Consider the following 16,169-nt stretch of genomic DNA (forward strand, 5'->3'; position numbering starts at 1 on the left):
ACTACAGAAAAGTGGGTAAAGGGAGACATTGGTCAGTGTAAGACATGAAAAAATAATAATTTATAAATTACCAAGGGTTCATGAGGGAGGGGAAAGAATGAGGAGCTGATACCAAGGGCTTATGTGGAAAGAAAATGTTTTGAGAATGATGGTGGCAACAAATGTACAAGTGTGCTTTATGCAATGGATGGATGGATGGATTGTAATAAGAGTTGTACGAGCCCCAGATAAAATGATTTTAAAAAAGAAAGACAGAGGTAGGAGGCCGGCCTGTCCCTCCCTGTGGCAGTCTGCTTTAGGATTGGGGGGAGCAGGATTCTCTTCAGCGGAGGAGATCAGATGTGGCCTCAGGCCATGTACTCACAAGGGGGGGACAATAATGATAAGGGGGTCCAACGAGTCCTTGTTGAACAAGGTGATGGATATTGTTGTAAATGACCATGCATGGAATCAACTGGAGGATTTGAGCCTAGAACTGACAAGGGGTGATGTGTGATTGAAAAGCAGTTAAAGACAAGAACAAAACAAACCCCTCAGCTGGAGCAGCTTGTGGATTTGAATCGCTAACCTCAAGGTGGTGCATACTCACAGTCCCCAGTAGGCTCCTGTACCTTAATCCAAACCAAAACACCTTCACTGCCATTCAGTTGATTCTGGCTCGTAAAGACCCTGTAGGGCAAGGTGGAACTGCCCCTGGGAGTTTCCAAGACTAAGTGTTTACAGGAGTAGAAAGCCCTGTCTTTCTCCTGAGGAGCAGCTGGTGCCTTTGAACTTGCAGACCTTGTGGTCAGCAACCCAACGTGTGATCCTAATGCCACCAGAGCTCCTTGCTCTTTTAACCTTGGCTGCAGAGAACTGCAAACTTAGGCACACCCAAGCACCTGTACACAATTGCATAGCAGCTTTAGTACTAAGAGCCCCAAGCCAAACACATCCAGAATGGCCTTCAGCGGGTACATGCATGGATAAAACTGCCATCCCTGTGTGCCAGGCAATGTTACTCAGCAATGGAAGGGAACAGATAGTTGAGGCGTGAAAGAACCTGGATGGATCTTCAGGAGAAGCTAAAAACAAAAGAACAACAAACAACAATCTCGAATGGTCACCTGTAGGATTTTATTTATGTCACAGCAATAAACTGTCAAAGTAACAGACATAGAGAACAGACAGATCAGTGGTTGCCCAGTGGTCTGGCGTGGCTGTGACGGGCACAGGGCAGCAGAAGGGGCATGTGTGGGGGTGGGACAGCCCGTGTCTGGGTTGCAGCAGCCAGCGGCGTGGGGCTGTACACGCATTGTGGAATGCCCAGTTTGGGGCTTTGCAATTGTCTCACGGAAGGAAACGGAAAGAAGGATACACACAACATCTCTGGGCCATCCCATTTACTTCTGTGGATCTATAATTGCTTGGGGGGTGGGGGTGGGGTGGGGGGGAAACAAAAAGTTTTCCTGGCTGCTTTTTCAGGAATAGACAGCCAGTGGCCCAGGGACAGACGCAGAGGCTTGGATCTCCTTGTGGCTGTTGCCAGGGCCGTCGAGGACTTTCTGCCGGTCTGCTTGAGCCCATTGTGGCAGCCACAGAGCCCATCCATCTCCTTGAAGCCCCCCTTCCCTCTCCAGGGACTGCTTTCTCCTGACAGCACATCCAGGCTGTGAGATGGACGCTTACTTACCACCCTCGCCTCGAAGGAGCACTGTGGCCGTACTTCTTCCAACCGATCCGTTTGTCCTTTTAGCAGTTCCTGCTACTTTTGATCATCTCCTCCAGCACCACAATCAAATGCCTTGATTCGGAGTATGAGGAGGCTGTCGTAAATAGTCTGGAGACCCTGGGTAGTACCAGCAGTGACCTGCCGGGCAGCAACCAAAAGGTCGGGGGCTTGTTCCCCCCAAGAAGTTGCCATGGAAGAAAAGCTTAACCTTCGACCTCTGAAAAGTCAGCTGCTGGAAGCCCCACGGAGCACAGTTCTGCTCTGATTTGGGGTCACAAATCACAGCTTGACCCCCGGAGAGGGACAGAGAAGGGATCGCTGGGCTCAAGCAGACGAGAGAGAAGGGTGAGAAATGTTGAATTTTGAGGGTGCAGTCATTGGATTTGGCGGTAGATCAGGTGCTAGGTCTGGGAGAAAGCGGAGGTGAGAGGGGACGCCGCAGTTTCCAGTTGGACAAAGGAAGCAAAGGGCTGGGAATCAGCAGCAGCCCAGGGTGAGGCAGCCAGGACCTTGGCAAGGACAACAGCCCAACAGACAGTCCCTCTTCCCCTCCCTGCCAGCCCGGAGGACAATGAGATGCTAAAGTGAGTGCGCTCCTGTGAACCTGTTCACAGGCTGCTGGATGATCTTGGCCATGCCCTTGGCTCCTTTGGAAAGGAGCAGTTGTTTGATAAACAGGAAGTCGTTTCCATGGTGTGGGAAGGAGAAATGATAGCACCCAGTGGCAGGCAAAGCCCTCCTTGCCTGTGGTTAGCATGGAGTTGGCAGAAATATTTTTAGGCAACCACCTTAAGATGAGTACAGATGCCACCTCCCCCCCCCCCTTCCTCAGGAGAATGAAAAGCCCTGTCCACGCTTGGCCTCCTGCCAGTTCGTTTTCATCTAGCGTTTTCAATCAGCTATACGTTGTAGTTTAGCAGACAAACGGAGACACTGTGTTTGCAGTGGGAGTGAGGCTTATTTTAAGACCTGCTGGCTCCCCACCCCTGTCCCTCTAGCGACAGGCCTCTGACGTTCCCAGTAAAGCTGGTCTGGGGAAGCGACTGGCTTGTGTGTGTTTTTGTCTTGGAAAGGTTAGAACCTCAATGTACCACAAGCTCGTTCTTCTAAGCCAGATGGGGACAAAATTACAAACTGTACTCTGAAGCAAGCCCTACTGGCTGGTGTGCGAATCCTTTGGAAACGTCAGGATTCATTCCCTCCCCTTCACACAATGTTATCTTAACGGGGCACCTAAATCTCTCTGTGACTAACTTGATTTTAATTTGTGAGGAAGAACAGTTTTTTAAAAGATTAAAAATAAATCCAATGCTTAGAGAATATGGACATCAGAAAGCAAACAGGAGAACTTAGACTCCTTGCTTGAAACAGGAGAACGGTTTCCCCTGGGACTGAGAATCCCCCATCCCTGCACCTTGGGGATGGCTGGGGTGGCGTTGCCATAAGGGGGATACGCACCCCGAAACTTTCTTCACTTCATAGGAGCAGTAGCAGTCTAAATAGATAAGGACTTAATTGATGGTGAAAGGGAGTTTACACAGCAGGTGTCTAATTGAGGGACCCAGAGGAGTCCGGGAATTTAGGAAGCTCTGGTACTGGATGGTAGGGATGGAGGATACGTGTTTAGGAGTGCTAGCTCACTGAATGGCCGGAAAGAAATCCAACAACCCTTTGTAGAGTTCTTTGTGCACGGGGTTTATCCTCACAATCTATTTGACTTGAAATTTGGAGAGGATTCAGAAGCCATCTTGCTGGATCGCCTTCTGAAAGCACCAGTGTGCATGAAAATGCGGTGCCTCGGTGTTAAGCCCAGGGCTGGGCCCCTGCTGTAGCTGTCCTCACTGAAAGTCCCCTCCTTGTGGGGGCTGGAAGACTTTTTGTTGCCTGCCTGGAAGGCACACAGGAGCATAAAGCAGTCATTTGTTGGCTGTGGGCAGCTGAAAGGCGATTTTCAGAGGGGACTGAAAACCGCTGCAGGCTGCTGGCTTCCTGGCACACCCACCAGACCCCAGAGACCACTGCTGGAAAACAAACCAGCCCTGTGGGGAGGAGGAGCCTCACTGGGAGAGGAGGCGCTGGCTGGGATCAGAAGGCCTTTGAGCCTTTCAGATGATTCCTGAGAGGGGTGGAGCAGGACACTCCTATAGTGGGGAGGGCTTGGACATGAGACACCTGTGGCTCAGCCAGTGTCTTGTGTCTGCCGCTAACGCCTTTTAAAGAACGTTTTTTAAAAGAGTTGGATATCTCTTTTTATATACCCATAACTGGAGGGATACTGTAGGCAGTTCTGGAGAATTGGTTCAATATGATTTTGACCACTTTTTCTGCCACCAGGAATACCTTTTACCCAGCACCATGTAATGACAACACAGCCCTAGAATATAATTACCTTCCAGCACTCTAGAATCCCGGGGAGGCTTGTGATCCAAAAGAGTCTTTGAAAGTTCAAGTTCTGTCACATGTAATACAAGGTTGGTCTCAAATGTACTATCCTTTCCTTGGCCATGACCTGTGTTTACGACTCTGTAGTAAGTCAAGAGGAAGGGTTCTTGGCAGTGAACTGTCCAAGGACAACCAATGTGTCATTGTAAAGATAAAACAGAACCAGGCTGCATTCCACCAGCTCCTCTCGCCTGTGTAACCATTTTGATAGCGTTCCAATCAGTTCAGGAAAATGAGGTACTTAGAAAATAGAAAAAGCTCTTTTAATAAAAGAAAATCACTTATTTTGGAAATCACAAAATTAATCATTCTGTCACATTTTTAAAGTGCTTTGATGTGTTCTGGTAATTAGTATTTACTGCCAGACAAATGTCTCTTGGGCATTTTAATTAATGGGTGGCTTGGCCAAATGAGCTTCTGATGGTAAACCTTCATAAGGGTTTATTTTTACATTTCTCAAGAATAGCTGTCTCTTCAAAGCTCTTTAATTAGGCAAAGTTTAGTAACTAAAACATATTATTAGAATAATTAGGCCTTGGGTTAAGAGAACTGCGAGGTCACAGGAGCAGGAACTGTTAGAGAATGGCGTCTTAAAAATAAAACATAGCGTTCACATCAGATGGGCTTCCAGTTCCCGAACAGCTTACGTGAAGCCACTGTCCCTAGTTAGGGCTTTGTGTTGTTTAACATTGAGATGGCAGATCTCACCAGAAGCCCGGACACTCCAGCGTAGGAGCTCCTTTATCACTGCCTCTCAACTCCCAGAGAAGGAAGGTCCCCTCCTTGTCCTTTGTGACTTCTAAGCTGAAGACTTCTTCTTGTCTCCTTACAAATACATTTTCTGGGGGTCCGGTCTTGACTATAACAACGATGAGGTTTTGAGAGAAATACTCCAAAGGTCTTGTGTGTGATACAGGGGAACATATATCAATCTTCTTAATAGTCAGCATGCACTTTGAGTTTTTCAGACTCTGCCAGGTAGGTGGATTGCCATCCAGCTCCCCAACTCCACTTCCCTCCTCCCATAGCCTGCCCGAGGCTCTCAGTCTTGGCAGTCGTTACTGGGAAAGAGGGACTTCACCGTGGACTTCTTTTTTTGTAATGAAAAAAATATATACCTGGCGAGTTCTGGGAGTAGTGAGGTGCAGGTGTCTCTAACGTAATGAGGTTGTAGCACTGAAACTCTTGTTTTTAAACCAATAAGACATCTATAGTGTCTGACCACCCCCACCCCCCCTTTCTACCATCTCAGGATGCTTATGCTGACAGTTGTGTCCATTTCTTGGCCGATCCCTGGACCAAAGTGTGGATAAGACTTGGCCATTTCAAATGGAGTCGACTCTAGTCTAACTAACATTCTCAGCAGCTGTCGAGAGTATGCATCATGGACGCCGTATCCATCTGCGGCCACTTTTGGAGCCAAGTGCTTCAGGCTCTGATTGTTGACTGTAAGCCCATCAAATGATTTTTAACTGTAGAAGATTGCTGATTTATTACAGAGTTTACCACATGTAAATTCTTTTGATATGTGGGAATTAGCAGCAACATGATCAAGAAATAGTTTTCCTTAAGTTGGGAGCAGCTTCATTTGATGTTTTCATTGATATTATCTCTGAAACGTCCCATGTTTTAGCTGGTGTCAAGTTCTGACTCGCAGTGGAACAGCAGAATAAGGCCCTGGCCAGTGTTACCGTGTTGCATCCTCACCGTAGTGTCGATGTGTGAGCTCGTGTTGCAGCCGCTGTCTCAGTCCCGTGCATTGGAAGTCGTCCTCTTTTCCTCCGATGCGCTCTATGTGACTGAGCCTGATGCCCTTCTCCAGGGACTGGTTCCTCCTGCTAACATGCATCTCCAAAGCACATGAGCCAGAATCGCTCCATCTTCCCTTCTAAGTGTGCTCCAGTCGCACTTCCTCCAAGACAGATTGGTTCGTTCTTCTGGTCGCTCACAGTATACTCAGTGTTCTTTGGCGCCACAGTTCATAGGCGCCTTCAGTCCTCCATAGTCACCGTCTAGCTTTCGCACGAGTATGAGGCCATTGAAAACACCATCGCTTGGGTCATGTGCACCTGGGTCCTCACGGTGACACATAGGCTCGTTAGTCTTTGGTAGCAGATTTGCCCAGGGCATTCCATAGTTTGCTTTCTTGACTACTGCTACTATGGGCATTTGGGAAACCAAGCAAAATGAAAATGTTGACAACTTCAGTGTTTTCTCCGTGTGTCATGATGTTGGCTGTTGGTCCAGCTGTGAGGATGTGGGGTTTCTGACCTGTGAATTGTAATCCATACTGAAGCTGCGGGCCCTTATCTGCATTGGTAAGTGCTTCGAGACCTCTTGGTTTTCAACAAGCAAGATTGTGTAATCTGCATATCTCAGGGTGTGAATGAGCCATCCTCCGTCCTGGTGCAGTGTTCTCCTTGACATCGTCCAGATTACCTGCTCATTGTACACTGTGAATTCGTCTGGTGGAAGGATATAGCCTTGGTGTTTTCAGATTTTATGCTACACACTAGCCTCTTATTCTATTCATTCTATCTGAACAGCAGCTCTGAGTCTGTGCACACGAGCATATTTGGGGTTCTGGAGTTCCCATTTTTCTCAATGTTTTTCATAATTTGTTATGATGTATACATCCAGATGCTTTTTCAAAACAAGTGAAACAGAGGTAAACAGTTTTGTGGTATCTTCTTTTATGTAAGGTCCATATGACAGCAGCAAACAAAAATTAGTTCTCAAAAAGATTAGGTGAGAGTAATAAATACAGATCTAAAGATGCAGGCAAAATATTAATGCAGTCTATAGAGTAGTGGCTAGATAACTAAGTTTTAATCTTTAAATTGTAGAACTTTGAGAAGATGGAAGTAAGATTAACATAACACAGAGTCCTCTATTCTTTCCTGAAATGCTGCTGACTTTGACCTTGCATCCTGACTCTCACATGAGCGCAGGAAGTACCACCGATAGGTTTCCTCGTCTGTGTGTACGGTGTGGGGATATGGAAGGGACTTGGGTGCGGCCAGGGTGGGTTTGTTTTCCTTTTGTGTGTTTTCTTCCCTTGGTGGGAAGCAAGGCATCCCACCGATGTTGACCATTTGCCATTACCCTGGTTCCCAAAATGAGACTTGTTCTTCTTTGACGCAGACCACCTGGTGGCCCACGGCAGAATGGCAGAAAAGGAGGCCCGTCGGAAGTTCAAGCAGATCGTCACAGCTGTCTATTTTTGTCATTGTCGGAACATTGTTCATCGTGATCTAAAAGCAGAAAACTTGCTTCTGGACGCCAACCTGAATATCAAAATAGCAGGTGAGACGCAGCGCGCTGATCTTGTGAAGCAGGGACAAAAGGCGCTCTCCTTTCAGACGTCTTAAAGTCCAGATTGTTTGTCTCCACTGATGCAGAAAGGCTTTTGCAAAAATAAGGAACCTTTAGAATTCCTTTTTTGTGGCCCGGAAACCGGTAAACTTTCCAATAGATGCTTATGTTGTTTTTCACAGTTAGCTGGACCGTGGCTAGGGAGAAAGAAGGGGTGGGGGGGTGGTACCGAGATGTTTGTTACTGTGATACCCAGATCTGTCTCTTCTAACGAAACAGGAGTCAACTAACAGGGAAAGAACTGCTGGAAAACCCCGCCTGTGTAACCGCGTCAGCTGAGAAGGCTGGTTTACGTCACTGCTTACGCTGGAGGCGGCAGTGCCTTAGAAAGAACAGGTCTTGTGTAGGTGCACAGGCATTGCGACTCTTTTGTCTCCCCCAGATTTCACTCGTCTGCTTATCTGACAAGGCCTACAAGCTCATTTTTACTGCAGTTTTAGTGTAAATGATCCCTGTTTTGCCTCACCAGCACAAGCTGCACCTCCTGATAGAAGACAGTGACTGCACTTGGACAGAAACTGAACGAATATTAAAATTAGCCTGTTTTCCCCCCAGTGGTTTCCAGCGTTGAATTGTGTGCCCTCCCCTCTCCCCAGGAAGGGTAGGTTTCCCATATTGAGAACAAGTGTGGGGAAAAGATAATGCCCCTCGAAAGCGAAGTGAAAACAAAGTTCTAAAGATTTTCCTCTTGGATAGGATGGGAGTTGAGAGTCCTCATTTACATTATACTACTGGGTGGGAGCCCTGGTAGGCTAGTGGTTATGATTTGGGCTGCCACCCACATGGTCGGCAGATCGAAACCACCAGCAGTGCTGAGGGAGAAAGTCCGGGCTTTCTACTCCTGTAAACAGTTTCCGTCTCGGAAACCCAGAGAGGGCCGCTCTGAGCTAGCACTGACTGGATGGCAGGGAGGGAGCGAGGAGTGACAGGTTGAACTGTGTATGCTTACGGGCTAGTGGTGCACCTGTTTTGTTTTGTTTCTGTAGCGAAGCTTGTTTATTGTTTATCTTCTGGGAATGGCTCCTAGCTTTTTATTTCTCTAAGTTAGGCCAGTGGCTGACTCTTGTTTAGAACTTCCACAAGTTTGGAAGCTCTTTGGGTCCGACATTTGCTCACTGGTCCAGTAGACAAGCATTAAGTGCTCTTTGTCTTCCACAAAATCATGTTTTCCCTTTGTACTTAGGTCAGTTTAATTTTCTCCAAAGCTCACCAGATGATAGTCGTCGAGTGGCATAGGAGGAGTCTGGCGATTGCATCCCAGACCGTCTTTTGTAATTATTTGTTGTAGCTTCATTTAAATAAATGATAGTAAGCCCACTGGCACTTTGCAATCCTTAAAAGGATCAGAGTATTAATTCCCTATTTCCGCGTAACAAATTACTTCAGACTTAATGGCTTAAATCAATACAAATTTATTCTCGGATAATTCGGAAGGCCAGAAGCTTGAGGTGAATTTGCAGAGCTAAAATCAAGGTGCGTGCTGGGCTGGTGTCCTCGGCGGCTCTGGGGGCACAATGTTCCCCTTTTTTATGGTCAATTTCCAGAGTGTGGGGTCCCAAACGTATTTGGCCTACTCCCCCTCTTTACAGAAAAAAAAAATTGCATAGCAGCCCCTAGCAATTAAAAATACTCTTGCACTGTCGCCCATAACCCAGGTTAAAATGTAGCTATCTGCTGTAGGCGTTCTGGTGGCATAGTGGTTACAAGTTGGACTGCTTACCTCAAGGTCAGCAGTTTGAAACCACCAGCTGCTCTGAGGCTTTCTACTCCTGTAAAGAGTTACCGTCTCAGAAACCCACCTGAGCAGTTCTACTCTGCCCTATAAGGTCGCTGTGCTGTTGGGTCGCCAGGAATGGCAGTGAAGTTGGTGTTTGCGATATCGGCTTTGCAGCCGCTCTCCATCATTCCCATGGCCCACCCTCCAGGGGTCAGGTCCCCCCACTTAGGGAAACTCTGCTCTGGAGACTGTCAGCTTTCATTGTCTCTCACTTCCTTTGCCATATGTCTCACTCCTTGCACTCTTCTTAAAAAATCATTTTATTAGAGGCTCTTACACTCTTATCACATTCCATACATCCATTGTATCAAGCATATTTGTGCATCATCATTTCCAAAACATTTTCTACTTGAGCCCGTGTTACTCCTTACTCTTGATCCTCCTGCCTCGCTCTTGTAAGGAGACTTGAGTGATCCCATTGGGTCTGGCTGGCAACCCTATCTCAAGATCCTTATTTTAATCATATCTAACCATGTAAGGTTAGTGACAGGCTCTAAGAACTAGGATATGAATATCTTTTGAAGGCATCATTCAGCCTATCACAAATGTCATTGTAAGGTTCCTTGGATTATTGATTAGCACAAAAACAAACAAACAAAAAGCTCCCCGCCATTGAGTTGATGGTGACTCATGGACAGGGTAGAACTCGCCCTGTGGGTTTCCGAGCCTGTAACTCTTTACGGGAGTAGAAAGCCCAACGAGCTGCTGCTGGTTTTGGACGACTGACCTCACAGTTAGCAGCCCGTTGGTAACAGCTCGGCCAGCAGGGCTATTACTATCCCCTCACTGGTCCACATTTAGGAGTCCCTAAGTGGCACAAATGGTTCAGCATTTCATTGCTAACCAAAAGGCTAGTGGTTCAAATCTCCCAGAGGTTATTGGCGACAAAGGCCTGGTGATCTGCTTCCCAACGGCCACGGTCATTGAAAACCCCACGCACAGTCCTACTCCGAAACCCACGGAGCCACCACGAGTCAAAATCGAGTCAACGTCAACGTGCCTCTTGAGTTCCTGAGTTTGAATCTAGAACGGTTTTCATTCACTAAGGGAAATGTCTCTGTACTGTTACACTGGGAAGTTACTCATCGAAGCAGTGGCCATTGCTACTGGGACTTGGGAACTTACTAGCACAATATTTGGACACAGATTTTCAAATGTTTTTCCTCATTAGCTGTTAAAACAAATGCAGATCGTCGCAATGAGGTTCTGCTCAGGTATCATTGCCGATTCCCGTGGGTGCTGGCAGGGAGCCCTAGTGACACGGTGGTTAAGCAAAGGCTGGGCACGGGAACCAGAGCAGCTCGCCAGGAGAAAGACGTGGTCGTGTGCGCCAGGAGAGATTCCAGCCTAGGACACGCCACATCTTCTCTGTCACAGGGTGTCCCGATGAACCCCAGATCAGCCCCAGAACACCTAGCAGTGATTTCTGTTGCAGTGAGTCTTGGGTCCTCTGTGTGTTAACACGTATTCCTTGATTTCTTTAAGTTCATTAGCACAAATTCTGTATTGTTACTATTTGTTTGAAGAGCAAAACAGAGTTAGGCTAATTGAGCACCTCTAGTTTGCGGTCCGCCACAATAGCTAGCATGATCTTTGCTTGTGCCTTCTTTGTCTCCTACGCAGTCGTTACTCAGTTTTTTAATTATTGCCTGAACTTTCTTTCTTGCACATAAATGTGTTCGAATTCTCAGCTTCACCTGCCAAGTCGTCTTTTGAACTGAAGGGGCTTTTGAACTGAAGGGAGAAGGCTTAGTGCCATCTGACTAGAGCGTGGCTCGTTGTAGAGAAGCAGGTTGGATGGTTCTGACATGATAAGGTCGGACAGGGAATGAAGTCAACTTCATGTTCTAGAAGCTAAAAGGAACGTTCATACCTTTTCAATAGTCTCCTCTGATGGATTATGAGAAATCTCAATCAGAAGAGACCAGTATACATGAAAGAAATACGTGCATGAGACAAGGGGTTTATTTTATACAAAATGTTAGTCATCCTTTAAGCAGCTCATCTTTAAAATCATCATATATTATTAAATGGAATTAATCAAGATTAATAGTAGAAAACTAAGAAATTCATGCTTTATGGTTTTAATGAAGGAAAAAAAACCTTACACATCCTGGTGTATATGTGATAGATGAATAAATTGAATGCTTAAGCTTGATTTCTTTTTACTTTTTATATGAATTAATGTGACGCAAACTTCATTTTACTTTATTTTATTATTATTATTATTTTTTGAAAGCTAAATTTTATAATTGATACTGTAAGAACTAGCTAGTATAAAAGCCCATGGCAGCGTTCTGAGAGAAAACTACGTATGTATTCCCTGGACGTAAAGAATAAAGTTCACTTCCGTGTTTTAAACGATTCAGTGAACATCATCTCATGTTTTAAGATATTTTTCGTGCTTAAATTTTGTACTTTTAATTCCTGTTCTATTTCTGCTTTTATAGCTAGAGAGAATAAAGTCTAGGTAAAAGAACCTTATTTTATTACCGAATTTAGAAAAAGAACAACAATCTTAATGGCATTAGCAAATCTGCCTTTTCTAGAATTAAGAAATAATACATACATGTTGCTGTCATTAGTAATCCCGAATGGAGGATTCAATTTCTTCAAAACAGTCTAGAACTAAAGAATTTGTAGTGGGGATCAAGGATCTTACGTGTTATTAGAAAAAACTGTACACGGGGAAATTCCTCAACTTAAGAACATTTGTTCAAACCCTCCACATAGCATCAGTCCCTAAACTAGATGATTCCCCCTCACAGTCTGAACAAGGCAAGATGTCATTTCTCACCACTCAACTTGGCATCTCATTAGAGGTTCTACCTAATGCGATATGACAAGAAATGGCAATGAAAGAAAAGGAACGTTTACTGGGAAGGGATAAATACAACTCTTTGTTCACTTACAAATACACTCTCGCTGCCTTCAAGTCAATTTCTGCTCATAGGGACCCGCTCTCAGTGGGATTTATATATAGCCTCCACTCCCTTCCCTGTTCACAGATGGTGTTCATGCCCACGTAGAAAATCCCAAGTAATTGACCCTGACACCAGAATAAAACCCTGAAACCAGTTAGTGATTACCGCAGAGTTTGGGGTACAAGGCTAATATGCAAAAGCCAATTGCTTTCCTATAATTGAATAATTAGAATTTGAGATAAAAAAGCATAGCATCATTTAGTATAAGGTTTTTATGAGGAAAACTCTAAATGCTGGCAAAGTAAATCTAAGATCTAAATAAATGGAGAGAGCTTCTATGTTCATAGATAGGGTGACTCAGTCTTGTTCAAATGTCATCTTTTTCCAACATCTGCAGATTCACACAGTCTCAATCAACATCCCAACAAGTTACTTTGTCAGAAGTACTTAGTCAGAAGTGAATTCTGAGTTTATATGGAAAGGCAAACGACCCAGAATAATTTACACAATACAAAGGAGAACGAAGTTGGAGGACTGACCTGACCTGCCTTCAAGAAGGCAGTGTGGTCTTGGCACAAACATAGACAAGTAGATTAATGGAACAGACAAGAGAGCCCAGAAATAGGTCCACACAAATACAGTCAGCCGGTCCTTGACAGGGAAGCGAAGCAATTCAGCCCTGTCCAGGTCGTCTTTTAATAACTCGGACGGGAGCAACTGGATATGCATAAGCAAAAAATAGAATCAGGACAGACCTCATGCCTTCCACAAAATTAACTCAAAAGTGTTTATAAACCAGGATTAAAATGTCATGCTAAAACTTGCCGAAGATAAGAGGATGGAATGTAGATGGTGATCCATGAAAGGAAAAAAAGATTTTTGATTAGGTGGACTTCTTTAACATGAGAAACTTCACTACAAAGAAAATGAAAAGACAAGTTACACGCTGGAAGAACATGTTTGCAAAGTACATATCTCAGGAAGGACTTGTATCTAAATATGTAAAGGACCCTTAAAACTCAATAGTAAGAAGCTAACAGCCCTGTAAAAGAACACCAACATTATTTTTTTAATAAAATATTTTACAAAGCATTTTCACATGTTTCATCATATTTGGCAAGTAAATATAACTTATTTAGGAAACATAAAATCTTTTCACCTTTTAACACATTTAATTTTCCACCACTGTGGACTTCTTATGAAGATTTCCCATGGAAATATCCTTCCTATGGAGAGGCCACTGGGCATATCCTTCCTTTGGAGGACATATCCTTCCACGGACATAGCCTTCCTATGGAGAGTCCACTGTTGGGAAACGAGTAAGGTTTCTGGCCTCTTGTCTCTCAGGCAGGAAGCAGGAGAGTCAGTCAGAGGAGGAGATACAACAGCAGAAGCAAGAGACGAGAGCGGGGCCAGCACCCGAGAAGGAGCAGGTGAAGAAATGGGAAGAGCAGCCTGGCGCTCTCAGCACCCCTGCGGGTCCAACAGCTGTCAGGTGATAGTTGATACCGTACCAGGGAGGCTACAAGGCATGTCGTGGCTCATTGATTGTCCAGTCTAGTTACGATAGGAGTTCACAGACTGAAGAAACGGCTTTATTTTGGAAACTTCCATTAGGCAGCAAATTCCACAAGAACTGTAACTATATCCTGCGTTTATTATATCACTCCCAGTCTGTACCGGTTCTGACGTAGGTTCAGTAATTACTTTGATCTGAAATTTAAGCAGCAGTGATGGCATAAAAATCTTCTAGAAGACACGCATTTTGAGATGAGTCATAAGACATGGGTCGGGTTGGTAGGTGGGGCGGGTGGGTAGGATAGAGAAGCTTGAAGGATTCAGCAGTCCGCGGGTGTTCTGGAGGCCCCCCGAGGAGCACACACTGAACCAGGCACTGGGGATACCGAAGCAGATGAAATAGTTCCTTGGGACGATCATTCTGATTGGGGTTGGGAGTGGGGAGGTTTGCGAAAGAGAAACTTGGATAATATGAAATGGTGACTTGTGAAAGCCATACTGTCTTTATCCAGGACAGACAAGACAGTCCATCTCAGGCAGAGATGTGTTGAGTTGGCCTGTAAAGAAAAGGCCCAAGGAGCAGCCACGCCTTTCGCAGAAGAGCCTGGAAACTGAAGGCAGGTCAAGGTTAATGTCGGAAACGGGCAGATTTATACCGTATATATTTGAGGGAGTGGAGGAAGGTGCACACGGATGGGACTTACGGGGCGAATGGAAAGACATGGGAGACAAGGAATGCCAAAAGCCAGGTCATTCAGCGCCTTACAGACGTGGTTAAGATTTGAACATTTTCTGCTGTTGTTATTTCAATAGGAAATCAGGTGGGAGAAGAATGAGCCCCAGTAGGGAAGCACGTGGCCTGTTTACAAAATAGGTAAAGCAGCCTTCAGGAGGAAGCCATGTCTAAGAAGGCATTTATACTAGATTATGATCTTAGTTGAATACCAGGCATATAAATCTGATTTAGGATGAATAAGAAGAAAAATAGAAAAACCGTGAAGGTAGGAGAATGGAATAGGAAAGTCAGTTCAAAGACTGTGACAAGGTCAAATTCTACATGAGGGTGGTGGTAGTAGACATGAGAAGAAGAAAAAAGGACCACACACACACACACACACACACACACACACACACACACACACGATGACTTTTTAGGGCCGAACAGCCCATCAAGGATTGGGGCCAGGAGGAAGGAACAGTGGAAGATATTTGGAAATCAAGAAATCAGACTTTCTGCTGGCTGGGTTATATTAAACTATTAGAGGAAAGCAGAACTGTCTAGTTTATGTTTATTTTTAGTGATTGATACGGTCCGATTTGAAAGTAATTTTAATCCTTGTCTCCTGGGGTTCTGTAGCACAGTCTCTATGGTTAAGTAACATCGCCTCGGAAAGGAGCCCAAGTGGGACTGGCATGCTCCCTGCAGAAAAACTCTTTCAAATACTTGGACATGATGAGAATGTTTTGATAATTGTGGAAACTTTTTTTTTAACTTAAGGAAGTTGGAAACTTCTCTCTTTAAATGTCGACTCCCAAAAGGCCTCCCTGAGATAGTTTCCCTCCCGTGTTGTTTGCGTTGGCAGTGAAGCCAGTCGACAGCCAAGACTTGAAGTCCAGCTCCTGTACTTGCCCTGTTTGGGCAAGGCTTTTCAGAATGCAGGGGCTTAAGATGTGTGGGGGGTTGTTTTTTACCCTCGTGCAGTGGGATCCACACGCAGTCATATTTTTTAAAGTGAGAAATCAAAATATTTTCTAAATCCATTGACCTTTCACTCTCAGTATAAAGTACACCGGACTCTATCGTATGGTGGGGATGAGGGGGCTGGACTCGGAAGTCTTGGGTCTCTGAAAACCATTCCACAGTGTGGTGCTTGAGCATGTCCCTCACTGGTCATAGGCCATAATTATGTCATGCTCATCCTAACAATCCCACATTGTCTGGGCTATGGACACCTTTGTGTAGAGAGTCATTCACTGAACCCAGCTGGTCCACAGGTCAGTGATGGAGACCCAGAGAAGCCGGGGGACTTCCTGACGTCCAGTCATAATGTTGTTGGTGCCATTGCGTCAGCTCTGAGTCACAGTGCCCCTGTGCACAACTGAAGGGAACAGTGCCCAGTTCTGTGCCATCCTCACGATCCTTCTGTAGCGCCTCAGCATGTGTGTATACCATGACGTGATGTATGGTCCTCAGGAAGGTTCCCCATCACGCCAGTTAATGTGTGTTAACTCCTGGAGGCATAAAAATGGAAACACACACACACACACAAACACACACACGTGCATCTTCTGAAGTCTCTTAAGATTGGAGCCCTACAAAGGAACATTTATTTATTTTTACAATCATTTTATTAGGGGCTCATACAACTTATCACAATCCATACATACATCAATTGTGTAAAGCACATTTGTACATTCATTG

General features: G+C 45.2%; 1 protein-coding gene across 3 annotated transcripts in view; it reads left to right on the plus strand.

The window, feature by feature from the left end:
* The window catches only part of SIK3 (SIK family kinase 3), a 124,452-nt gene that overhangs the window by 36,607 nt on the left and 71,676 nt on the right, over positions 1 to 16,169 (plus strand). For all 3 annotated transcript variants that reach the window (XM_030888381.2, XM_045283638.1, XM_004712797.3), the window contains exon 3: positions 7,298 to 7,459. In XM_030888381.2, coding sequence (XP_030744241.1) covers positions 7,298 to 7,459 — 162 coding nt within the window. The remainder of the gene's footprint in view (positions 1 to 7,297; positions 7,460 to 16,169) is intronic.

Source organism: Echinops telfairi, unplaced genomic scaffold (genome assembly GCF_000313985.2).
Source record: "Echinops telfairi isolate 266 unplaced genomic scaffold, ASM31398v2 ScPeMD7_7463;HRSCAF=8501, whole genome shotgun sequence".
NCBI lineage: Eukaryota > Metazoa > Chordata > Mammalia > Afrosoricida > Tenrecidae > Echinops > Echinops telfairi.